This window comes from Halichoeres trimaculatus, unplaced genomic scaffold, assembly GCF_033239565.1.
Source record: "Halichoeres trimaculatus isolate MK-OKI-2021-1 unplaced genomic scaffold, fHalTri1.1 fHalTri1_scaffold_19, whole genome shotgun sequence".
Taxonomy (NCBI): domain Eukaryota; kingdom Metazoa; phylum Chordata; class Actinopteri; order Labriformes; family Labridae; genus Halichoeres; species Halichoeres trimaculatus.
In genome coordinates this window covers 18,085,617-18,113,126 of record NW_027437197.1, presented here as the reverse complement: position 1 = coordinate 18,113,126, position 27,510 = coordinate 18,085,617, and the positions used below count along the sequence as shown (strand labels likewise).

The following is a 27,510-nucleotide window of genomic DNA, read 5'->3' as shown; positions in this document are numbered from 1 at the left end:
TGTACATACTGGTGCTGTTCAGTGCTTACAAAGTTTGTCCCTAAAACAATGCCAGTGCTTGCAGTGTTTTGCAGATTTATCCCTGGAAATAATAACAAAAGCGTTTCTTTCGGGAAAAGCTGGCGTTTTTGGTCGGAACAGGAAGGCACACTGAGCCCTTTTAGCGGCAGAACAAACACACAAAGAGTTTGCAATGGCCAAAAGCCGACAGCTAACAGGATGTTGTGGGGGGAAAAAGTGTATTCAGTTTAAAGACACTTGAATATGCTTTGTAGAGAATATGGAGGAGTTTTTGTGTTGTGTTGGAGATAAGAGAAGTGATTCAAGGGTTCAGTGAGGCAGAATGACAATGTAAAGGCCATACATGACTTTTAATGCTTCATCACTTTTAATGTGACATAACTGAAACCAAACTGGGTGGAGAGACAAACATGGGACTCAATTTTAATTCCTTATGTCACAATAACTGTCTACTAATCTAATTATGTAATTCCTTTTAATACAACTATCCATATTGCAAATCATGTGCAACTATATTGTTTCTGGATGGTCAAATATGATGAGAACCACATACAGCAGAAAGCTAATGAAGTTAATTTATTATCTATATGGCACAGTATGTTGACCAGATTTAATGATGAGTTTAACTTTTTGCCTTCGTCCTCCTTCTTCACTGTGTCCGTCACTATTACTCTGCATTTAAAGGTCCCAAATTATGCAAAAATTCCTTTATTAAGTCTTTTAGTGAAATTTGTGGGTCTTCGGCTTTCCTCCCAGCCCACAAAATGTGATATTTGATGACAAAACCTGTGCTTAGTAGTGCTTGTGAATGTAAAATCTTGACCTAAAACAAGCCGTTTGGATTTTGGGGATTTGCCGACGTCAGCGATTCCCTTTTTTGACCAATCAGGAGCAAGTCTGACCTGATTGGTCCACCGGAGCAGATACCCCCAAACCTCTACCCCGCCGACTCCCCTTCTTGCTACTGAAGAGAAATCTCTCCAGCAGCGGGGAGGAGAATGCCGGAGTTGAAGAGCCATCACTGCTCTGTTTTTGGCAGTAATCAGCCACATAGTTCCATGCACAAGCTTCCCACCTTGGAAGAAGACAAGACTAAGTGGCTAGAGTTCATTTATCAAGGAAATGTGCCAGCTACACACAGTAAAACTGTGCATGTGTGTGCTGGTCACTTCACAGCTGACTGCTTTTCCAATTTTGAACAGTACAACAGAGGGCTAGAGAATAGACTGGTCCAACCTCGGACCCTGGAAATGTGAGTATTTTAAATGCTGTGTGCTGTGGAGCAGATGTAAGAGCTTTTCCTCAGTGTCCCCCCTGTCTTTGCGTTAGCTTCAGGATGCTAACTTTAGCTGTGGTTAGCCTGTTGTTTTAGCCTTTAATGTTACAGTAAACGAGCTTTGCTGTTTTCTAAACATTGTGCACTCAGAGCTTGTGGCGCCACTCTCAGTGGCGTGGAAGAGCAGGGCGGTATCAGCGGTGGCTCATTTACATATGAAGGTCACGCCCACTAAATCAGAGCGTTCTGAACAGAGGGGCTATGAGAGCCTGGAAACAATGCTGCTGTGCTTGATTTATTGTCATTTTGGACCAAAACATGCTACTGCCATTTAATGAAGACATCAATAATCCATATTAAACTGCAGAAAAGAAGCATAATATGGGATCTTTAAAGGTTTAAGATTTGGACACTAACCGTCTTGTTTACTCAGAAAGACGTTATTATGAAACTCATTTTAGCAAGCTTAATATTAGACACATATATCAAGTCATTATTCTCAGCCTGGATAGTGCTGTGACTGGGCTCTTTAATTACATAACACAGGCTTGATGCAATCACTGGACCTTCCCAGCATAAAGCAGCCAAAGCAAAACAGGGTGTAACCAGGAATGTAACAAAAACACGACCCACCCCTCACCGCTCTGCTACAGCAGCAGGACCAGAACCCTCTGTCCTGAGGCTTGATTACAGTCTAACCCCCCCCTGGAGAGTAGTGTACTCTAAGCTTTTGAACATAAAGGTGATAATGACACAACAGGCTCTGTTAGTCCCATCACTGTAGTAGGATGTGGGATACAATGGCATCAAGAATAACAGGATGTAATCATGAGGAGAAGACAGTGTTCTCACCCAGCAGAGTCAGAAAATAAGAGTATTCAGTAAATTTACAGCGTTATTGATCAGAGGAAGACTGAAACTTTACTAACAGTATTAAATATGAAACATGCTGCAGGCAGATCTGTGTGAAAATCAAACTGCAGCTTCCAGAAAATCTTTAAGTATGAGCTTAAGTGCATGGGACCATTATGATCCTGTGTATCAGTCAGCAAGTATGGAACAATAACACACACATACAAACACACCAACACACATCAATACTGTGACGTCTATAGCCTTTCTTTAGGCAACGTCAGGATGGCTGAGATGTCTCAAAAGTAGGAAGTAATCACCAAGAAAAACAAAGTTGGGGCCAAATGCTGTGTTGACTGTAGATACATTAGGCTACGACGTAACAGCTGTATGGAGAAGAAGGAGGAGGAGGAGGAGGAGGAAGAGGGCGTCGTATTGGCTGAAAAAACATGTTGGCTACCTTTAAAATGAAGCACTTTCGAGAGATATCAGAAAGTCTGTCTTTGTATCAGCTGAAAAAAAACAACTTATAAACATTTTGCAATGCTTAATTCATGAATGTTACACATCATACTCCAAACAGTATCAGTCATTATTAGTCATCCAGTTTCCTCAAAATTAAGACCATTAAATGGATTTAATCTGTAAAAAATGTTGACATTGGTGACACGCAGATGTTGCTCGGTACTCGATCAACTCCCCAAAGATAAACACTAAAATATCTACTCTTTACGAATACTTCACTGAAAGTGAAACCATCAAAAGTCTAAGATGCACTCCCAAAACATTGTGGGATGAAAAGTGCTTTTATCTGTGGCTGAGCTGACATCACCCCTCCTTCCCTGCAACAACATTCCTCTGATAAAAGTAAAAGACACCTCCGTGCTTCTGTGCCGCATTACGAAGAAATGAAACCTTTGTGAAAGCAAATGAAAACCATGTATAAACACTGATCAGACATTTGATGTTACTAAATTACAAACAGATGGACTAAAGGGAAAGGAAAACGATGACAGTGAGAAAATAAACGCAGTAACGTACTGGACTGCAGTTCCTTGATTGGCCGGTAGAAGCTGGCGACAAAAGCAGACCCAACTCTAAAGTTGACATATCAAACCCTTTTCAATAATTTAACACAGTCCTCTTTTGTCTAAATGAAACATCCTAAGATTTACTTTATTGATCCCCTTGGGAGAAATTCTGTTTTTTACACTCTGAATCACGAGATATATACACACACATGCACAAACAGCACTTTTTGCACAGAAACATGCAACGACTAGCAAGGTCAAAGTGATGGAGCTGCACTCTCAGTGCACACCTGCCTTGCTCAAGGGCAAGGCAACAATTCCCAATTTTGGGCTTGAACGAACGACCCTTGGATCACCAAACCAAGTTTGAGCCACTGCCGTCCCTTACCCTGTTTTATCAAAATACTTTGATTTAAGGTTTTTTAGCTCCTAGTTAGAAAAACCCTCCTGTCTACATCCAAAAAATACATTTTAATTTGTAGGTAACACCACTAAACGAAAACACGTTATGGAGAACAACTTTTCTTTCCTCAGCTCAATCTCTTCTCCAAATTTGTTGCCACTGGTTTCTAACACACCTATAACCAACTACCTGCTAATAGCAGGAGTCTAAAGTAAATCAAGACGGTGGCTCCATCCAAGTTTTAGCTCCAGTCTGTGATTACAACGGCAAACACATAACTTCATTATTCTAAATTTGTCTCCTGAGGAGAATCAAATACGAGTCTCCACAAGGAAGGAAAAGGCAGAGCTTTTGCAATCAGTGAAATAACAGCAAAGAAAACAAATTAACATTTAATTATTTATAAATGTTATAAAGAGAGCAAACTCCCATGGAGCTGTTTGTTTTTGAGTGGATATAAGTTTATATCCTGCCATTAACCAATCCTCTATCATTAAGGCTCTGAACTAATGACCCGCTGGAAAAACAGAGTTGAATTGTCAGACATCGAGTTCATGTGCTCCAACAATAAACCCTGTATTGCTTAACCGACAGTAGTAATGGATGTTTTTTCTGGTTTAATATGATATGAACGTGTAACCTTTTATGGCCATTTGTTGGTTTTAAAGCTCCTTACAACTGAACTCTGACAGATATGTGGTTAAGCACATCACCTCCCGTGCTCACACTTAAGTATCGATCTGTGAGACTGCTAAATGCTGACGGAGGATTAATTGAACCCGCCTGCATGATAAGACCATCCCGTCGCCAGGAGAAGCAAACATGCCCTTGACCTAATTCCCCCGCTCTCAGCTGCGAATACTCTTCCTCTGCTGCAAATCTGATGAACAGGCGACAGGAAAGAGACATCACACATGCACAGAGCGCAGTGCAGTGAGTCAACACAAACAAGAAGGGCAAGACAAGCTGGTACGGAGCAGCCGAGGCTCTGCCAAGCCCGCTGGTTCACAGATGAAGAGCTGTGATTGATTTCCAGCAGACACAGAGCTCACTGTGCCCCCCCTGCCTCCCCTCAACTCCTCAACCCCTCACCCACATCCCTCCACACAGAGGCTTTAACCCGTGCAGCGCTTAGTGAGAGGCAAGATGCAGCCTCCTACTGCCCTACATTTCATACTGTTTACACACAGGCATGCATATGCATCCATCTGAAGGGAGGATGATGATTTTTATTGCAATTCTTGCATTTATCCAGTGAATATTCTTCTTTTGGTGTAATTTTGCATCAATAAATCAGTCTGAATCATGTCCTGCATGTTGATGTCTTATAAGTGGAAATTGGATGAAAAAAATCAATGGTGCTTTACTTACAGAGGAAAAGGATGCACAATGGGAACATTTTTGTGAATTTTGCTTTCTAATTAAAGGGTATCAGGGTAAAAATGTGTAAATGAGTGTTTAAAATGTCTCTTGAAGTAAGCAAAATAATTGAAATCTTTTCTGTTCCAGCCCCTTAAATGTAAGGATATGCTCTTCTTCTCTGTTTGATATAATTTGCCCGCAGCATAAATTAATCTTATCACTACTCTCATGCTCCAGCAGCTCCATGAGAGCGCTGTGCAATTTTTTAAAGGCTCCTTTTGATCAGTTACAAAGGAATTTAGCTTGGAGCCTAACTGAACTAATTTTCTTTATTGTTAATTTAAGTTCAGGAATAAAAAGTAGATCAGTGAATAAGTGGATGAGCATAAAACTATATTAAAATATAGGACGTGTTTGATTAAAGACCATGCAGTTCATGGAGGCAAAGTGTTTGCTCTGCTTCCATGTTTCTCAAAATGTGAAGATTTTGTCATTTTCATCCTAATTTTGACAAATGAGTTGCTAAAAGGAACCATTAATGTGAAGTCCTTGGTAGAATTTCTACTATAATCTGATATTGCATAAACAAAAGTATCCAAAACATTATATATAAAAAGATGAATGGGAAATGTTAAGTCTGTATATCAGCTTTCAGTTTGATCGTGATGAAAAGTACAACACCTTTCACACCCTGTCAGTCAAACACACACCTTTAGCACCCGCGGTGTTGGCAGCACACGCGACTCTCTCCTGCTCAGCGCTCGCTCAGCCTCAGATGGCCCGATGGGCTCAGCTGCTCCCTTACAGATGTAGCCGCTGCAGTTCCTCTCCAACACTGTCCGCAGCCCATCAAACACCACCGTGCTGGTGGTGCACCCCATTCCTCAAGGTCCGCTCAGGCATCAGTCAGGAGAGCCCGCCTGTGACCCAGTTTCCCTGACTGTCCCCTGCTTTCCCCTGCTCCATGATGTGACTCTGACCCGCAAATCCTCAGCTATCTGACCCAGGAGGAGAGCGCTGGAGTCCAGGCAAAGAGGCTCCAGAGGGGAGCCAAGTGAAGAAAGCAGCGGAGTGAATTCATGCACGCTCCAAAAAAAAAAGAAGAGGAGACTGTAACTCCTGGCTTCCCCAGCCTGTGTTTGCAGGAAAACCTCAGTCAGCAGACGAGTTACAGTGAGGAGGAGAGATAGGGAGAGCAGAGAGCCAGGGATGGGGGGATGAAGGATGCTGTGAGAGCTCTCCTGCAGCTTCGGTGCAGAGTGAGCTCGTGTGTGCATCTGTCTCACTTGCTCATTCTCCTCTAAGCCACCATGTGCATTTTCCTAATCCCTTCCAGTTTTCAGATTCTCATTCATTTCAGCATTTGCATACTGTAGATTTGGCTACACATGAGTTACTGGATTAATCCCTTTAAATTTTACTCCACAAATTCAGACTCCTTTGGGGGAGCCGGATGAATTATAGTGAAATAAATGGGTTACTGCGAATGCAGTCGTGTATCCAGAGGGAGTCTGATTCCATGGTCAGGCAAATAGCAATATGGCTGAATGCTTATTTAGTTCAGTCTGGATACAGTGTCAGAAAAGTGGATGAATCACTGAATGGATGGAGGTGAAAAAGGCAGTGGCATATGTTGCAAGAAAAACAAATTATAATGGAAATTTGCAAAAATAAAACATAAAACATTCAGTTAAATATGTCAAATAGGAAATAAAAATGTGGAAAAGGATTACACAACCACTTAAACATCTTCATCTGGTGGAAATCCTCATGATCTGACACAACATTCAAGATTTGAACCTTTCGGGTCAAGAGATAAATTTAATTTTTTCTCCCTGCTAAAGATTAGCTGCTGCTTGTTCACATGCCGGCACCTCTGCCAAGTACAGCGATACTGGGGGTGGAAATACACATTTTAATCAGAAAAACCAGGGAATGATTGAACCCTCTTTGATTAAAATGTCTCAGAATGCAGAAAGACATAAGACCGTAACAACTGTAGAAGAGGTGCAATTTAAATCAAAAAATTAATAAATAGGAGGTGTAATCCTTCTATCTCTCATTTCAGGTTTCTGACAAAACAGGAAGCACATCAACATTTTAATCTAATATTTATAGACTAATTCTGTGTACAAGATGATAGGCTTGTTTATTCCTGTCTCTTTCTTTCACAGAGAGTCCTCTAAAGACCTCACTGGGAAAACCTTCTCGTCACAGTGGCACGCACACGATGTAGCTGCTGAAATACAGTAAGCCCCACCAGCAGCAGCTAACCTGCAAAACTCAGGTGCAAAAGCAAGCATGCATCCATCTTAATACTTCCTTTAAAGACCAATAAATCAGAAAGCATTAAAAGGTGCTGATTGAGCTTCTTGTAAACAGGCACACTGACACTAACACACACACACACACTCACATTAGGAGAAAGTGCTGCCTTACATCACGGTTTTTGCTTGCACACAATCCCGACTGCTGCTGTGTTAATATTTCAGTAGTGCTTGACACACTGAACTACATTCGACTGTTTGAGAGGAGCAGGCGGAGGAGAGCAGCTGCAGATCCAGAGGAATCAGTCACAGAGAACTGTGATTTAGGGAGGGACGACGAGACTTTGACTATCATCTGTTGAGGGAATGCATTTCCTCTTTTAGTTGTATCCCTTTTCTCACACCTTGGATCCTGTCTTCATCCCCCTGTCCCTGCTAAGAGGGATTTTAGGCTTACTGTATAGAATAACAAGAAGCAATCAGCTGTAAAACGGGCAAAACTGCAAAGTCATAAATCCTCTTTTTGAGCTTGTGCAGGCGAAAGGGGAAACAGATTCTCTTCACTCTTTCTTCTGCAGAGACTGAGACGGTGCAGATTATTAGGATGAGTCAGCCAAAACGTAGAACATCTACTTAGTTTAGTCAATGTGGAAATGTAAATCCATTTTGAATGAGTGTAATAGACCCATCTCTGCCAAATCAATACACTATATCTCATTTTTGGGAGCTTTATTGTTTTAGAGACTAGACTTCTTCTAGACACTTCTGCAACAAATCAATCGTGTCAAATACTGCTGCTGTATTGCTCCACAGGTGAACAGACAATGACAAGCGACTGCAGGCGGACTTTGTTTGAAGTGACGGCTGGTGATCGTATATCTTTCACCCTGAGGACACAGATTCTTCCTCTACACGCGAGGACATGTCTGAGACAGTCCAACTGGGCTCTGACTTTTTCTGCTTTCAGGGGTCTGTTTTAGGGTAATACACAACATCGAAGGTGATTGAGTTTGCAGCAACAGTTGCGTGACAAAGCAAATTCATGCATCTGATAAAAACATACAGAACAGAAACACTGGGGAGACGGTATGATATGCAACTTAAAGGTTTCAAATCAAAACTGCAGCATGGCTTGATAGAGCTGTAAATGTAATAGAAAATGTACTTTTCTTACATCATCCACCAGAGCTTTTAGTGTTTTTGCTCCTTCATCGTGGTCTGAGCTACAAGGCCATCTGAAACAGGACAATGGTGTTAGCTTGGACTATTTTAAAACCAGGATCAAGGATCAGCTGATGAGCCCATGCACTTGTTTTACTTTTATGAGCTTGTTGTATTGTTGATTTATTGGGGGTTATTATTAAAATAAAGGTTAAATAAAATGAAATAAAATAAAGTCATTAATTTCAGGTTTCATTACAAATCAGGCTGTAACATGGCTTCGAAGGAGTAATAAAGGGACCATTTAGTCACAATTCAAGGCCTTCAAAATCCTGTAATCCTCTAAAAATGCTCTAAAAATGGATTTTACTTCAAAACGCCTGATTCAGAGACACCTTGTGGATCCCTGTCTTCTATCAAGAACAGTCCCTCCCATATCTCCTGTTTCTCATCTTGTAAAACTGTTCAAAACAGAGCATGGTGCCAGCAGAAGCAGTGACTGGACACCCCCAGGTGTGCTGGAGTGAGTGTGCGCTGAATTCTGCAACAGGCGTACAATTTACTCCCCTGGTGATGAATTATTGACACCAGACAGAGGATTGCTGAGTCATTGGTGGAGCAGACCTGCTTTCTCCTGCCCTCAAGTCAGTCAGTCTGAAACACGCCTCCTCACAATGAGAGCTTTTAGAGAAGAATAGAGATCTCTTAGAAACAGATTAGCATTTTAATGCTGTGACACTTTGATGTTCCACCTCTGTCTGAGACACACTCCAGTGCACGGTTCTTGTACATCTGTATTGTGTGTGTCTGTAGCTGATAAATGGAGAGGTACTGTAGCCTCCAGCAGCACACAGTTGGTCTGTGTCAGCCACTAAATCTTGAGCTGAAATGATGGAGGGAGGGGTTTAGAAGTGTGCTGACTCTCAGCAGGGGGTTTTCCAGTATGAGCATCCTCAGAGGGATGTGGCAGCTTTGCTAAAACCTGAAGCAGCTGCAGAGGAGATAAGAGCCAATGTGACAGACTGCTAAATGAGTCGGGGTTCACTCTCACAGTGGGCTGCACCTCCTGGAATAGAATAGAATAGAATAGAATAGAATAGAATAGAATAGAATAAAAAATACTTTATTTATCCCCAAGGAGAAATTCAGGAGTCACAGCAACTGAGAAAACAAAAGTAAGAAATTGTCTAGAAAGTGCAAAAAAACCCATAAGAAAATAGATGCTGACAGCTGTTCCATCATTGTCCAGTTCAGCCAGCCTCCACCTCCACAGGGTCCAGGACTGAGCTTTTGGTGTCTGGTGTGAGCTCTGTTAGCCATGTCAGTGAATAGCATGATGCTACTCTGCCTTCTGGTATTCCCTTTGTTGCTAGGTTAGCACAGCTAGCTCGTCCATCTTATTGGAGATAGATCTTAAGTTCCCAATAACGATGCATTGACGGACAGGTCAATGTCGTCACTTCTTAGCTCACACCTGAGAACCAGCACGTCATTCTCACCTCCTTCTCCTCACCTTGTGGGGAAACATCAGGCCTTGCACCAGTTAGCATTGACATGCTACAGCCTGCTAACAGCTGATTTCACATGAAAACAATGTGGCCATGGTTGCATGTAGAATCTTCAGACAAACACAGGAGCAAAAATAGCCATGAGCCATACAAAGTAATGACCCACTTCAAATGCAGAGACGGCGAAAAAGAGACAAAAAAATCACAAGAAATGGACAAAGAAGAGAGAGCTGCCGCAACAGGCGGCCACAACCAAATTTACTCACTTTACTGTTCCTGGGATCTATGGGGATATTTTGCATGTCTTGCAGGAGCCATCAGCCACACTCACAACATCTGCTGCATGAGGACACTACCTCTGGCCTGCTTTAACCCCAAAATAACACCACTTACACTAATACAGCAATTTCAAGCTGTTAGCAGCGAGCGGCGGGTGGAGCTGAATAACAACATCAAAGCAGCACATGTGGACAGAGCAGGGTCAGCTTTGAGTTTTCCCTTTCACACTAAGTGCTCCACAGTCCTTCACAGAACAAAGACAGTGACGTCTCTGTGCGGTTTAGAGGAGTAGAGGGAGTTAAAGAGGAGCTGGCATCTCATCTGAGGAGCCTCTTCAAGCTGAAGGTCAAGTCGTGTTTTCAGACCCAGGGTCTGCTGAGGGGCTCTGCAGGATGAAGTGTGTGTGAATGTGTGTGTGTTTGCCCAGGGAGAGGCAGCGGACCACAGTGACATCAGCCATATTTCCAGCAGTAACAGATAAAACAGGCTGGTTCTCAGCTGGAGCTCTCCAGGGACTCCAAAAGGGAAGTGGCTGTTTCCTGCTGATGTGTGCGTGTAAACCCTGTCATAACAAAGCCATGCCTTTCTGCCCAGCGTCCTCCAAACGCAACCAAAACCTGGTCTTTGTTGTGGGTATTCTACAATGAGAGTAACCCTGATACCCTGTGAAGTTCAAAGACATATACTCAGTTTTACTTTTAAGTCTTGAGAAAGTTTTGAGCTTCCCTCCAGAGTCAGACCTTTGAAAAGTTCCTCAGTGGGATCGGTTTGAGAAGTTACGCGAGTATATTAGTCCTCAGCTGTACACGTGGGTGGCCTACAAAGATAGGCCAGGAATTTCAACAATCCAAAAGCTTCACATTTTAGATGCCAAGTTTACATTACACCCCCAAAATACCCAGACACAAAGCCTGATGGGAAACCACTGCAACTCATTTTCTGTAATGTGTTGAAAGAAATGATCCAGTAAGTTGTTGTACTGACAAACTCTATCAAAATAATGAAACAAGCTGAAACAATGAGGACTATGACTCTCAAAATAAGGACAAATCTCTATACTAAGAGTAATTCTGCTAATTTATTGAGCTTTGAGTTGAAATAACTGCTCTTTCAGATGAGGGATGTTCTGAAGCGGCTAATCAACTTTTTTGATAAATGATTTCTTATTTGTTTAATTTCTGGCTAATAGAGTACACTAAAGATAAGAAAACACTCAAACACAACTAAACAAAGCATCACTGAGGCCATGTCACACTGGTTAGCAAAGCTACTAGCACTGAAAGATGCTGTCTGTACTTGTTTATGTTTTGGTCGTAGATCATTATTATCAGTATCAGCCAGGGATGTCCCGATTAGATACACTGACCAGTATGGACACCCGATATGGCTATTTTTAGAGGATCTGATAGCATCCGATTTTTTTATGTAATCGGGACCGATTTAGTTCTCACCTTTTCAGCATCGTCACACTTTACAGCTGCTGTAAATGTACCTGTACTCTACACTTTCTAGGTCGGTATTTTTTGTGTACAAAGTTTAGCGCACACTTTTGAGGGGTTTTTTTCTTTAACTATTGACTATTTCTTATTTCTTTTGTAAAACTGAGTAGTATTATGTCATTAAATTTGACAGAATGTAAGACACGGCTTTATATTTTGTCAAAATAGTAATGTTTATCTCCCTGTACTGTACTGTACTGTACTGTACTGTACACCCTGTTTGTCTTAATTTATTGACTATTTATTATTTCTTTTGTTAAATTGTGTTGTATTATGTTTTTTGATTTTGAACTATGCAGTATCTATGCTATTTCTTTTTTACTATTATTGTTATTTAGCCCTTTATTACGACCTGGTTGAGAGAGCAAGTTGGTTACAAAACAGTTCATTTTATAAAGCAAAATAAAAAAAGGATATGTACGTAATACTGGTTGCATTATTTTTAAGGATCTGAAATTGCAGGTATCGCTACCGGATTGGTATTGGCAAAACATATAAAAAATCAGATCAGATCGGAAGTCAAAAAATCTGTATAGGGACATCCTTAGTATCCCTAGCAACAACCCTCAGTGTGCTAATGCTTAGAAACAACATATGACAGACATTTCAGGCTGACAAAGAGAAATTAAACTGTTTAGCCAACTAGTAATTCATGCAGTGATTACAGATAGACTTTTACCATGTCTATTCACATTTCACTGTCAGTTTCAGATGACTTGGAAAGGATAATATCCTGGCCGTTGCTCATCTATATGAAGTCATGTAAACACATTCACTATACCTAGATGTGGTAAAAGTGAAAAGTCAATCACATGAATTTCTAAGAAAAACTTTTCCATTTAACTCTTACTCTGACTCAGTTTAAGTCTTTCTCTGACCTGGAGTTGACACCGGGTTGTCCTGTCCCTCTTTAAATGCTACAAACCAAATCCAACAGGGCCCACATCCTTTTCCTTTCACTTGGTATTTTGGGACTGTTTATTTATCCCAGGAGAAAAAGAAATGACCCATTTTTCCTGAGGGGTACCGTTTCCTTTTCTTTGTTGTGTGACCGCCAGATGCAGATTAACTAAATGTTGAACCAGGGACACACACACTCACACACACACTCACACACACATGCCATGCAGCTCTGTTGGGTCTGCAGTGAGGTCTCTGCAGTGGGTTGAGTTTATCATTAATACATGGTACTAACTGAGCCGTGCCTTTCCACAGCCCTCACTGCAGCTCCAGCAGAGATGGTCTGAACTGGAGCCAAGCCCCGAGGGCCTGTAGTCACCCTGTTACACCACGCCAACTGTATTTGGCTTCAACAAACACAACACAGAGTGATCCTATAAAATAATACTTGCTTACTCATGCTCCAAGTAAACTGATCAAACTGTGAGTTCAAAACCTACCCTCCATTTTTTTTTAATGAAATACAGTCGCCTTGGCTTTAAGGTTGAATGATAAACTGCTGCAGAGCACACAAGAAAACAAATACAAGGTGGATTAAAGTTATAAGTCATTCTGAAAACAACTCAATTTTCTATCAAATTTGACCCAAATGAGCTAAAGTAGCCCGTCATAAAGTGATTATCCAGATGTGTGCACACAAAGCTCTCCTTAGAGGCACAATGAAGAAGCATATAACAGAGTGTGCATGCTTTTACTGCCACCTACAGGCACAAGATGATATATTAAACCATTGTACAGGTTTGTTTATGTCTTGGGCAGCAAATCTGTTTGTAAAATATATGAAGAAATGAAACAAAAGAGACAAAACCAAAGAAATATTTTAGCAAAGTGTTAAAGAAACTCACATGTTTGAGATAGAAACAGAAGGGAACATCTCCCTGCACGTGGTCAGATTGTCTGCGTATATAAAGCTGCCATTGTTTGTCACGTGTCATTTCCACGCAGGTCTGTGTGGAAACAATTATCCCCGACACGAGAGCTGGCACAGAGGAAGAAGAAGTGATCGCACACAATCTGTTCTTTATGGGAAAACAGTCAGAAAAATGAGCGTAACTTTAAACTGGAGCTTTAAAAATTTAATCTAATCCCTACATAAATAAGAGCTTTATGACAACACTGAGTCAGGAGCAGGAAACTGAATCACCAAGAGTCCTGTTTTTTCTTGCAAGTCAAGAAACGTTCCTAAATTCACAAACTATCGTCACTATTTGTGTAGGATTTCGACAGGTCAGTGACCGGTTCCCACGTGGAGCACATTTTGGGGGCGTGATGTCATCATGGTCAGGCTCTGACATGCACCATGGAAGCTGAGCGCTGAGACATCCTGAAACAAGCCTGCACTGGTCTGACATGAGGCCACGGGAAGGAAAGACACACTGTCAGTCAAGTGCAGGTTTGACAGAGTTTTAAAGGCAGTGAACACAAATCGTGAGACACTTCAGACTGTGGGACACACAAACATCTAGAGCCATGGTTCTGAATTTATATACCTGTACTGGAAGGCTTCAGTTTACATGATAAACTAGAAAAGCAGAGCACAGACCTCCACCAAGCATATTGTGATTATCACCAACACTTTAGTCCTACTTTAATGTTATACTCCCTTTCAGCTGACTGTCTGCTACAATTTGGTGTTAGTTGCAGGTTTGTATGATAATTTGTTTCCTGACAGTGTTGAAAATGATGATGAACCAGTACATATTTCATATTCTGGATCTCAGTATCCAGAATACCGGCAGAATCTGGATCATACTTTTACATCTGTCAGAAATGATGGTGACCTTGTCTTGTATTGTTTTGCAAAGCAATCCGACCATTTATGGTGGAGTTATATACACATATGGTGAAAACGGCCCTATCTCACAATGATAAAGAATCCTTTAAAAAAATCCTGGATCCAGACGGTGATCAAGATCACCTCCAAAATTAAATAATTTCTTCCTTATCCTATTTTGAACGTTACCTGAAAATTTCATCAAGATCAGTTCCTTACTTTTTGAGTTATGTTGTTCACAGACAGACAAACTCTCCCAAAAACATAACCTCCTTAGTGGAGGTAATGATGTTAAGTCACGTTAATAACAAAGCTCTCATCAGTCATTAACGGCTAACTTGCACTGTAAGTATAGTTTCTTCATTAACTGTTTAAGTCATCACTCGTTAACCATTAAATCCAAATGTTCTGCTTCCTGTTCAAGCAGCAAGTGGGAAATGATCTCAAACCATAAAATCAATTTCACACACAGGAGGAGAGCATGCAGCACAGCAGATAAAGGAAGAGCGCAAGAAGTGCAGGAAGTCACTGTGGTATAATGTCAGTAGTAACTTCTGAGAGGGAGATATAAACCCAATCTGAGATGTAGTTAGGGGGAGATTAACCTTTTCAGCCTCTTAGCTGTAAAACAGCATGAGACAGGATTTAATGTGAGAGTCGAACAAACAGGAAATGACATTAGAAGACGGGATCATACAAAAAGCAGCATTACAGTTCAGGAAATCAAGCAAATCAATGCATATTTGAGAAATTCTAAAAATACATTGTAGTGTGGTGAGGTTGAGGCTTGAAGACAGGGGGGATGGGACTGGGTTAATGGGTGGGTGGGGTGGCATAGAGCCCTTTAAGGATCAGCTAATCTCAGTTGGCTCTTTGTTAGTAATCAGTGGAAATCCTCTTGAGCCTGGTTCAATGAGTGCTGCTGACAATCAGGGGAAACAGAGGACGGAGGAGGAGGAGACAAACGCATGTCCGTGCACCTGCACCGCTAAAGTGGTCGTGGGTTTAGATGTAATACTGCACCGTGCTGCTCTCTGGGGACGCCAAAAACACAATCAAGAAGCTGGATGGTCATCCTTACACTCGTACCTCTTGTTGTAATGTACATGAGAGTACTGAGAGGATAACAGAAATTATCATCAATCCTTGAGATACATTTCTGTTGGATGTTAAAGCAATTAAAAATGTCAAATCATAGAGTTTAAGAGTTTTAGAGCACTTTTAGGTGCATGGATCAATCCAGGGAGAAGAACTGTAATCAACACAGAAATGACACCTCCCTTTGTTTACATGTGAAAAGAAATCTGCGTGGTTCAGAGAAATTTCCTCTGAAGTATTATTGTTTGAAAATCTATGGGCACTGCCTCAGTCTGTGCCCAGCACCCCGTTCCCTGAATCTCCCACCCTTCCTGACTGAGGAAACACGTTACAGGAAGACATCAAAATTTTAGAGCAGCTTGACTTGGACACTCAGTACTGAAAAGTGTATTTGTCTGTCAGGAAGAGCATGCAAAGTATAAAACCTCACTATTTGCTGCTGATCTCGTCTCTGTAGCTGGATTTTCAACCTGCCTACAGGATCATGCTAATACTGTTTTGTGCAGCACGGCTACTATAGCAACAAAGATGGATTTGACATATTTTGAGTCTTGCGTCAGTCTCTTGAGACGATGCCAGCCAAGAGACTAAAAAAAGTATTACAAACAATCCCAGGCTTTTGTTTGTGACGTGAACGATCTGATAGGGAAATATTTAGTAGTGGATGTTCCTGGGAAATCACAAACAGTTGTGTGAAACTTTTGAAGAAACAGAGAGGTTTTCTTGGCTAATCAGGCACTCCAGTGGGTCTGACAGCGTGCTACGTGAGTGGGGGATGGTGTTGTTAGACATGTAAGAGTGGAGACATGAAAAGGAGATTAAGTCAAGTCAGGGATACTGAGCTGTTTATCTGCACAGCGGTGTGCGAGCTGAGGAGAAGGGGATGTGGCGGTAGGGTGGGGTCGGGTGCAGGCAGGGTGTCTCCTTCAGAGGTGTCACCGTCCTCAACACAGCACAGCTAACTTCATTTGTAGACGCTGTAACTGCAAAATGCACAATCAGTACAATCTCTATGCAAAGCCCTTTCAACAAACAGAGAGCAAACAACAACAAATCCTGGAGGAGAGCTCTGTCTCTACTCTACGCTCCAGCTTGGACTGAAACACCAAACACAGACGACCAGGGTCACAGCGTTTCCTACAGCGGAAGACTTTCATTTATGTCTTCAAGCCTTTGCACTGTTTCTCCAGCGCTTATGTTCCTGACTGTCAGCTATTTCAGCAGCAGAAAGGATATTTTATAAATACAGGCTCCAAATCTCATTGAATCAATGACTTTAAACAGAACTCTTTGTTTTTGTGGGAAGAGAGCGCACAATGGACTTGATTCAGCTCCCAAAGGAGGAAAAAAAAAGAGGAGCTCAGTGTTTCATGTAAATTTTTCTTGAATAGGCAAATCCAGAAACTCATTGAGGATCTTTTTTTTTTTTACAAGCAACAGGTTTTACTCAGTATTTTACTGCCAGACCTTTCCACTGTTAAAGTGATAAGGCAATATTTTCACTAGTTTTCTTGAAAACATTTGTTTTGATATTTTTTATCCAAATATTTACCGTCACAATGAAGACAATATTGAAAGATACAACAAAAAGAGCACCATATAACATCTGGGTTAAGACGTTTAAGATTCTTTTTTTGGCAGACTAACATTTTAAGTTCAATTTTCTGTGCTTGTAGTAACTCAGTTGCTGTTTTCACTCTCTCGTGGGTTGTTCAAACAACATAAATGAAACAGATTTCTCACCCATTCGTTCATGCATTTTCCAAATACAAGAAGATTTGGAAAAATAAAGAGCTCCTAGAACTTAATTATAGGAGGTCCTGGACTTACGTTGTCTCGAGTTCACAACACCAATAAATATATGTAAGTAAGAAAATAGAGAAGGTTTCAAGTTACGCCGCTCTGTTTTTGAGATGACGCATATTAGTTTTTGACGTTGAGTGCGTATAAATACACAGCTACGTGGTCATCAGCATTGTCTTCTTTGTCTCGAGTCGCGTCACAGTGTAGATTGTCTGTGTTCGAGCTCTGTAATTTTCTCGATGTCCTCACTCCTACTTATGTGGAATTTCATTGGAACGGAAGTCGTTCATAACTTGAGTACCGCCTGTATTTGACTGAAAAACTAATATTCAACCAAATGTATCTTTACTTTCAAGGCAACATGGTAGCTTTTTGTACTCTCATGGCTGGAAGGATGATATTACTAAAGTGGAAGGATCCAACGGCCCCTGTGTATGAACACTGGGTGAGAGAAGTTATGTACCATGTTCACCTGGAAAAGTTTCAATATGCTGTAAACAGGTCAATTCAGAAGTTCTTTGATACTTGGCAACTTTTCTTAGCTCACTTTAAAACCGTCAATTTGGATGAAATTGAATTTTAGGGTGCAATGCGAGTGTATGTGTATATGTATAGATTTCTCTGTCTCCGTATGTATGTATGTATGTATGTATGTGTGTGTGTGTGTGTGTGTGTGTCTGTGTAAGTAATATATAATTACATATATTTCCTGACTTTCTGGCCATTATTATTATTTATGTTTGTTTGTGTTATTGCTATTATAAAACTTAATAAAAAGACCTAGATCAAAGAGAAGAGTATCTTTACTCTGACTCTTATAATGAAGCTGTGCACAGTGTTCACTCTTGGATGATATCAGCAAAAAACGATGCTTTTCTAACAGCAGGCTGATATAAATGTGGGTTTAAATGCAGCACACTTTCTGATATCCTGCTTTTTATTACTTGAGTCAGCATTTCTTCCTTCCTGTGTGTCTTATCTATCCCCCAAATCAAAAACAGGTCTACATAAGCATCCAAAGGTGAGATATAAACTTGTCTCGCAGCCCGCCCCTGTAGGTTGAGCCCCTCCCCCTCATCCCCTCTCCGGCCTACAGTGTGTCAGAGTGAAGAATGCCAACTATGCAGCCGGCCTGGTGAAAAGTCATTAGAGTTTATCCCCTCTGGCTGTGGCAGGTCCCATCACACACTCTGCTCTCTGCACAAAGCCACGAGAGTGAGCGATGAGAACGGCAGAGTTTGTGGGCTCTGTTTAATCAGGCTAACAGCGTGCACTGTGGGAAGAACAGGGCAAGCCTCTGACTTCTATCAGTTTACCCACATAATGATGCATTTACCCGCCGCTGCTTTAGTCAGAGTAAATAAGTGCTTTAAACTTCCAGGGAAATCCCAGATGAACGATAACAGCATCAGAGCTGACTTTCACTTTCATCTCAGCAGTCCGATCACAGCCTGAGCAGGAATTTTAAGTAGTTCCCAAAACACTTCACCAAGAGGCCCTAAGTCTCTTCTTATGAGACAAATAAATACTCCTCAGTGGTTTCCACTATAGTGAAAAGCACACTGTAAACACACAGCATTCTCAGTTAGGTTATAACTCCAATTCTACAACAGGAAGCTTTGCGTTGTGTGGACTAATAGTATGCTAATCCATCCCTGTGTGTAAGTCCACATCCGACAGGCGCTGATCCTTCTGTGTTCTGCGTCAAGAGTGTGAATGAAAGGTCAGTGACCACAGCCGGGAAAATCCAGAGCACTCAAGGGGAGAGATACGGTGTTCAAAGCAGATTAACCTAAAGAGAAGACGACATAGGTTTGACGCTTAATCCCAGCAGAAAGACTCAAAGCACACACGAGGTGAAAGGAGGGGGAAAAATAACCCATAATTATGTTCTTGAAACGTAAACATTAGAGCAGCCATGACAGAACGGTATTGATCGTGTGTGTGTGACTAGTGTAAGCATGTGAGCTCCTAGGGCTTTGAAATCACTGTAACTTCATATAAAACCATACCCATTATTATACATCTGTTGGTTTCAATGTAACCAGGGCTGTCCTGATCTGATATTGGTATCGGATATTGGTGAAAAAAACCCACAATAATTGGCCTGTATCTAAAATCTCCAATATGAGTGACTCATTTCAGACTTCAGCATTCAGAGTTCACCATGTGATCACAACAACAGTGTGTGCTGAGGTGCTAACTAAGCAACAAGGAGTAGGAGTGATGCCAGCCATGTGGCAGTATTTTTTTTATTAGAGTACGAAAAAGACGTTGCAGCTGACTGCAAAATTTGTCGTGTACAAGTTTCCTGTGGTTGAACAGAACTAGAAAAGTTTAATTTGACCAACCTCTCCATTGAGTTTGAGGAAAAACACTTGATCAACATCCCATACCACAAAATTATTAGTTAAAGTATGTATGATTAGTGCAGATAACGTATTGGATAGAGATGTGAAAAAATATAAATTCAGTAATGCATCACAATAGTTTGACCTCTGATACAGTATTGATATTCAACTCTGAATATCAAGATTTTTGTAAAATTATGTTATATAAATTATAATTTAGCCATGTTGAACTTATATACAAATTAATTTTTTTTAAGCAATATCAGATTTTTTCTTAATGAGAAACATTGTTTACATCAATTTACATTTATCAGTTTCACCAACTGACAACGTCTGTCACCCACTTATTTCTTTGCAACATTAGTTTAATGTCAGAGTAGTTTAGGTGACAAACTTGATGCACTTAATGTTTTCAAGTTAACTGTGTGTATGAAACTCTGCATTTGAGTTTTGATATTTCAAACTCAATAAAATAGAAAAGTTGTTTTCAACAAAATAGTTTAGACCTAAAATGCTCTTTCAATTTTGAGTCATATTGTGTGATTTACATAAACATCATCTCATATTGTGATATCTTGATACGCTGTGATACTATCGTATCCAGACCAAAGTATTGTGATGTGGGCTTGGACAAAGATTTTTCATATTTCCTTGAAATTAGCACATAACTTCTAGAAAATAATGTCCAATTTTGTTGTTTCAAGTCACAATTGGTAGGTTACTGTTTTTTTCCAGTTTCTTTGAAATTTACTCCAAATTGCAAGGTGAGAAGGTGACCATTAGCAAATCATTTATTTGAAATTAAATCACAACCCACCACAAAATGTTTTTAGAAGTATCCCAATGTTCCTGCTATTTCCAGAGTAGCAGGTGATAAATAGCTGCTTAGTTCTTGAAAACAGAATTAGGTTCATTGTTTCCTCTGATAATTACCTTTGAAATGTTAATGAATAATTCAGTTTCCCAATAAGCAGTTGATAGTAACTATGTGTTATTTAATTTCACCAAGTTCTTTGGTACCGAGTTTGTTGATATGCAAAATTGAGATCACATGCAAAATGATAACCTTTATGATTAGGCCTATAATGTTTTATATGATACAACTGAAGGCTTCAGATGTGATATTCACCAATCGTGGGGTTGAAAATGGCCTTACCTGATTGTGATAGACACTGTGAGTACAGGCGCACTGCAAAACAGAATCCGGTTATGTGCTAATTTTCACCAAATTCTCATGACATTTCAGGGGTAATTTCAAAGAAATAAGAGAAAACTTTGTCTATTTATTACCTAAGTGTAATATAATTTGCAGATCTCTAAAATAAAGTGTTACTGTGATGTATCGTGGGGTTCTTGCCAATACTCATCAGATCCATATCCCTATCCGCCAGTACTCAAGGATGCAATATTGGTATAGGAAGTATATCGGAAGTGAAAAGGTTGTATCAGGATATCTCTGAGTGTAACCTCAACTTAACGTGCTCATCTATGCGACTAAAAAGGCCATAAACGTGCCCTAGAGTTCTGACAGGAAGGTGCTCTTCCCTGAGGATTTTCTGGTTGGAGTAAAAGGTTTTTAAAACCAGAAACATCTGTGACACCAACCTCTTTAAAAGCACTGGACGGGAAACATTGATTTTGCGTTGCAGAAAGTGGAAGTGGCATTGAAGTGCTTTGCATGCATTTGTCATCTATTTAAATGATGTAGAGTTTTACAGATGGTGAAGTTGGACTAAAGTTGTGGTTAGTGTAGGGAACAGTTCATAAGCGTGGGGCCTTGCGGTGTAAACCTGCACCCCATAAACAGAGGAGGTCGACTCTGAGCTACGACCCTTTGCTGCGTCTTTACTCCCCAAAGTCCCTTTCTCTTTCCATCAGAAATAAAAACACAGTTCATAAAACTATAAATTCCCAAAGCTGTTAAGGTTTAACAGGTTAAAAACACTAACATGCAGCTTTTGACAGAGAAGTAACCCAATTGGATACTCATCAAAATAAAAGCACAAACCTTCACCTCGGAGAGAAGGCAAATCATCTCTCTGGCAGGGCACCTTGTCATTATTGGTGGAAGAAATAATGACAAGGTAAAGTGTGTTAGCATACAGCTTTCTCTTCAATCCATGTTACCACAATTACAAGTCAGCGCTCAGGAGCAGAAAATTTAACTTTTATAGGCAAATTAAGGAGGTTCAGAAGGAAAAGGCATCTAGAAATCACATAAAAGCAACAGCACGGATCATTAGTCTACTCCTTCTAGACATCTCCCCCGTCCACAGACATGGATCTGTTGTTCAGCCTCCACTCAGGAGTGTTGTGCTGCTTTTCAGGGCTTAATCCGATGAGCTTAATCTGTAGGCTGGTTCACGTGTGCAGGGTGATGATTTTGCTTGACCAGTTTCACCCGCTGCCTTTCACTCTGACTGGTCTCTCACAGGGCGAATGAATCGCTGTGCGAGACCGAGCAGAATCATCCACCTACACTTGATGTTTTCTCTCAATCAGCTGTTCATGAGTGGGCTGGGCCATGTGAAGACGTGTTTGTAAGGGCGCCATTCATATGTAGCAGCACACAGCTCACAGTAGACCACAATGACAATGAAATGAGTGTTAAAAAACACCTCCTGGCCTTTTCACATAAGGTTTAAAGGAAAGAATGAAACAAGCAAATTGATTATTTCTGATTTAGGAGCTTCAGCGGCAAAAAGTTTGATCAAACTGAGCCATGACCATAAAAAATGACCAATTTTGCAAACTCACTGATAAAACAGTTGTGTAACACCCTGAACAAAGAGACCCAAGATATGATTTTGTAGTCTTCTGTGTATCATGTGATCAGCAAACCCTGTTCATCTACCAGGTCAGAGAAGATGATGCCTGAGTTGTTATCAGTTTACCGAGGAGGGCAAACTGGATTAACCACATAATACACACAGGCATCAATGTTAGTGTGAGTCAGTCCGTCTCTCACAGCTGCACTAAGGTGTGTGCTCCCTCCTGACTCAAACACAGCGATGTTAACAGAAGAAGCGAAGCAAAAATCTGTGTGATGTGAGCTGGAGATGATAGTGTGCTGTAGTCAGACTTCATCACCGGCCACTTTATAAGGCACACCTTTCCAAATTTCTAATCAGCCAACCACATGGCAGCAACTCAATGCATTTAGGCATGTAGATATGGTCAAGACGATCTGCTGCAGTTCAAACCGAGCATCAGAATGGGGAAGAAAGGTGATTTAAGTGACTTTGAACATGGCATGGTTGTTGGTACCAGACGGGCTGGTCTGAGTATTTCAGAAACTGCTGATCTACTGGGATTTTAACCCACAACCATCTCTAGGGTTTACAGAGAATGGTCCCAAAAAGAGAAACTATCCAGTGAGCAGCAGTTCTGTGGGACAAAATGCCTTGTTGATGCCAGAGGTCAGAGGAGAATGGACAGACTGGTTGGAGCTGATAGAAAGGCAACAGTAACTCAAATAACCACTGGTTACAACCGAGGTCTGCAGAAGAGCATCTGTGAACACACAACACGTCCAACCTTGAGGCAGATGGGCTACAGCAGCAGAAGACCACACCGGGTGACCCTCCTGTCAGCTAAGAACAGGAAACTGAGGCTACAATTCACACAGCAACACCAAAACTGGACAATAGAAGATTGGAAAAACGTTGCCTGGTCTGATGAGTCTAGATTTCTGCTCCACATTCAGATGGTAGGGTCAGAATTTGGCGTCAAAAACTTTAGAGCATGGATCCATCCTGCCTTGTATCAACGGTTCAGGCTGCTGGTGGTGGTGTAATGGTGTGGGGGATATTTTCTTGGCTCACTTTGGGCCCCTTAGTACCAACTGAGCATGGTTTAAAGTCCACAGCCTACCTGAGTATTGTTGCTGACCATGTCCATCCCTTTATGAGCACAGTGTACCCACCTTCTAATGGCTACTTCCAGCAGGATAACGCTCCATGTCATAAAACTGGAATCATCTCAGACTGATTTCTTCAACATGACAATGAGTTCACTGTACTCAAATGTCCTCCACAGTCCCCAGATCTCAATCCAATAGAGCTCCTTTGGGATGTGGTGGAACGGGAGATTCTCATCATGGATGTTCAGCCGACAAATCTGCAGCAACTGTGTGATGCTATCGCGTCAATATGAACCAAACTCTCTGAGGAATGTTTCCAGCACCTTGTTGAAACTATGCCAGAATTAAGGCAGTCTGAAGGCAAAAGGGGGTCCAACCCGGTACTTAAACACAAGAAGTGTAAAATCAGCCTTCAAAATAAAAGTCACCACAGAAAAAGTGAAGAGAAATGCTCATAGGGGAAACGTAACTGCCTTATGAGCTCTGAGTACTGGAAACAAACTCCCTACGAGGACTGTGTGTGCTCTGAGGAGGTGATTGTAAAATAAATCCCAGAGTGCCTTGTACTTACTAACAGGAAAACATACACAGGCCAGGCTCTTCATCAGCTGCCTCTCTGTTATGGTTACCCCTCCCGTGTATAAAAACAACTCTGCTCTATCAGGCAGAACGCTCCGTCAGAGTGGGCGTTTCACTGCCAACCCTGCCTTAAAAACTTCTGGTCAGCCACAGGAAACAGGCTCTATCTAGGAAAAGACGGGGTCTCTGCTCTCCCACAAAAAAAGATGAAGGACAGGAAGAAGTGGGCACTTCCTGTTCAGGCAGGCAGGATGGAAAGATTTAGGAGACTGAGCTCAGGCTGGGGATCAGTTTTTTTTCTGCTTCAGAAAAAGGAAAACAACTGCAGCACCCAGCTAAAGCTGCATGTGTGTGTGTCATGGAAATGCCCAAATAAAATTACATAACGTGCACATAGCTGTTACATCGACCTGGATCCCAGGAGCTGAATCAATGGATCGCAGATTACACAGTTTACTGACTTTCAGGGTGAAAAGGACATTTAATACTTCCTTCTTCCCACTTTGAGTAAAGAAACGGTTAAATACTCTCGCAATGTGACCACAAACCAATTCTTGGGATTCTGTCCTGGCTCAACATTTATATTTGACACTTATTTAAACATGTGGTTAAATACACCCTGACACAATGAGAGGTTTGTTCAATAAAGAACGCAGACCAGCAGCTCGCCCCAGAGAGATAAACAAGCAGAGTTCAACTCACGTCTGTAATATTAAAGCAGTTCTGCACTGAATGGAAAACCTGTCCGTCTGGCCATTGGATCATTTGACTTGGCTTTGCTGCGACAGTGTTTAGTGGTGTGATTTGACCAGAGTTGGTCAGAGCTGGATGGAGGAAATCCTTTCAGTTTTTGAAGTGCTCGATTTTATTTCAACCTTTGTGTGCTCGGTTGAGAAATTCTCTCATGCCACCCACTCTGACTTCAAGATCCTCAAGAGGCAGATCTGGTTTTTTATTGGAACCACAACGGCCAAAAGCCAAGTCCAAACCAGAGGAGACACAGTTTTAAAGTGTGGTCCATGGTTATGGGTAAACTGCATTGACTGTATTACACATTGGTGGTGACATCACTCCCAGGCCTGGGCCAATAACAGATATATTGTCCCACAATTATTGACAATCAACGATAATATAGACAATGTTATTCTGAGACCAAATTAACCACTTGTATAAAAAATAATTCATCATAATAATGCAATTCACTCTTTCAAACGGAATTAAAATATATTTCTCTTAGTATTCTTTTGCTATTATAATTGGAATATTAATAACTTTCAAATATCCCAATAAAACAAACAAAAAAACAATAAAATTGAATTGTACTTCAGTAAAAAAAAACTGTTTAAGTGCTGTACACTGGCTCATCTGTGTTGATGGGCTCACCTTGCTCATTCAGTCTGAAGCTGATATATTTCTACACTGGGGCTGTGATGTTACGCTTTACAATAATCTTTTGTCGGCCTAACTTCTTCTACGTTAACCTGCGTTGCTCCTCATGAGCTCACAAGGCTCACTTACTGCACTCTGTTTATGCTAGCCTGATGCTAGCAGCCCTGGCTCCCCTGGAGACAAAGATTTTGGATGACTGACAAGAGGGTTCACTCTGTTCATTCTGCTACAACAAGGGGCAACATCGGGTTAGTATAAATGAAGCCTGTGCGGAAGTGCTAAAAGTTGCTGTTCATTGAGAATCCGCTTGAGGTTGGCTATAGAAAGACTGGAAGTCACGTACACACCCAGCCATTAAAGCAGACTTTTACAGCTTTGAAAAGCGTATTTACAGCTAGGTTAAAAAAACTGCTTGGGTCTAGAACGCTGATTTCTCTATCAGCACACATTGTATGGTAAATGAACTTTTCTCTAACTCAGCAGTTTAGAAGTTACTAGGATCGTTTGATTGTCCAATCAGAGAAACAGCTCAGGTCACATGACTGCCAGGTGCCCTGTAGCTGTTCGAAAGGAAACTCACAGCAGGCAACATAGCAAATGTGGCTGTGTCCGTGGATCAGGGATGGGTACCTTTCACATACGTTTCACATTTGAAACGATACAGTACCATTGCTCGGTACCTGGCAAATGATACCGGTACTCAACAGTACCACTCTTCTGTGCTTTTTTGTGTTAATGTGGTAAAATGTCATTTGTTAAATAATAAAACTTTTTTTTTCCAATTTAACACATTTATTCTTCAATATATAAACTTGCAATGCTATGTTCACGTTCAGTTTGGAAAATCGCCTACTCTTCCACTCTCTCACAGTCACAGGAATGCAGTTAGGTACCTAAAATTGGTACCTTTTGATTTTATGTGAATCAGTACCCGGTGCTTTTGACAGAATTCGGTTGGTACCTATAAAAGAACCGAATTCAGTACCCATCCCTACCGTGGATTGGCTTCATTCGCGGTTTCAGGAACCGACGGGTGACGTTGCAGAGGCTACCTCCATGTTTTATACAGACTGTGTGCTACAAACACACTCAGGTGCTGAGGGCAATGCACAGAGGGCAATGCATCTCGCCTCCAGTTTGGAGGCAAGATGGGGAAAACAAACACGCATGTACATGGCAATATACTGAGGCCGGCAAATTATTGAGTTCATTTTATTTATCACACGATCAACTGATTCATTGACTATCTGCCCAGGCATTTCACTCACTGGTTTCACAAAAGACAATGCCTTGCTGTTTTGCAAAATTGGTGGTATAAAAAAGATGCTGCTAAAAACACAATAAATAACTGCCGTCACTGGACACAGGCCCTAACTCAGCCCCAAAAGTTTTTGTTGGGATCTTGCGGGACTTTTGGGACCACAAGGGGCGCATACAAATGTCACTCCAAGTGGAAATGAGGACACATTCTCCGTTCTTTATTGCATGGTTTAAACCCATCAAGGATATCTGAGTTAATGTCTCTTTAGTTTTCAACAATGACTCCATAAAAGTCAGATTTACAGCAGGGTCATGATTTAATTTTCACTGGGTGTGTCCCACAAACTGGCAGCTCAGCGTATTGGACTCAGTATGGAGGGAAAATCATTTCTGGCACAGAGACGAGTTAGAAAATCTCCATGAGAGATGCTTGCAGTTACACAACATCATCACAGTGATGGAAAAATGCATTGCGTTATGGTTTGTACATATTACTGATACTTTTCTGTGGTTGAAAGTTGCGTAACTTTTATAACAAACGGTATCAGAGTTTTGGGTTTGTCTAACCCTCAGTCGAGATGAGAGAGTGAGAGTCTCCTAATGGGTGCACGGGTTACTAGAGCACCCTCATGTATTATTGACCCATTCAGAGAACTCATCTGCTCTCCATCTCCACCCCCCTGGGTTTGTTCTTGTAAAGTACCATTTACCATCACGGCAGCAAAGGCATGAATGCTTTTAGACTGATAGCATCAGGGCTGATACTCAGAAACAG

General features: G+C 41.2%; 1 protein-coding gene across 6 annotated transcripts in view; it reads right to left on the bottom strand.

Moving 5' to 3' along the window:
• Nucleotides 1–27,510, bottom strand: part of LOC141808922 (dedicator of cytokinesis protein 9) — an 85,793-nt gene that overhangs the window by 52,974 nt on the left and 5,309 nt on the right. For 2 of the 6 annotated variants that reach the window (XM_074695723.1, XM_074695724.1), the window contains exon 1: nucleotides 5,656–6,076. The exons of 3 other annotated variants lie outside the window; for them this stretch is intronic. In XM_074695723.1, the coding sequence (XP_074551824.1) occupies nucleotides 5,656–5,826 (171 nt within the window). In that variant the 5' untranslated portion in view covers nucleotides 5,827–6,076. Of the gene's footprint in view, nucleotides 1–5,655; nucleotides 6,078–27,510 lie in introns of those variants that run through there. One more of the 6 variants, XM_074695725.1, reaches the window with a different exon arrangement.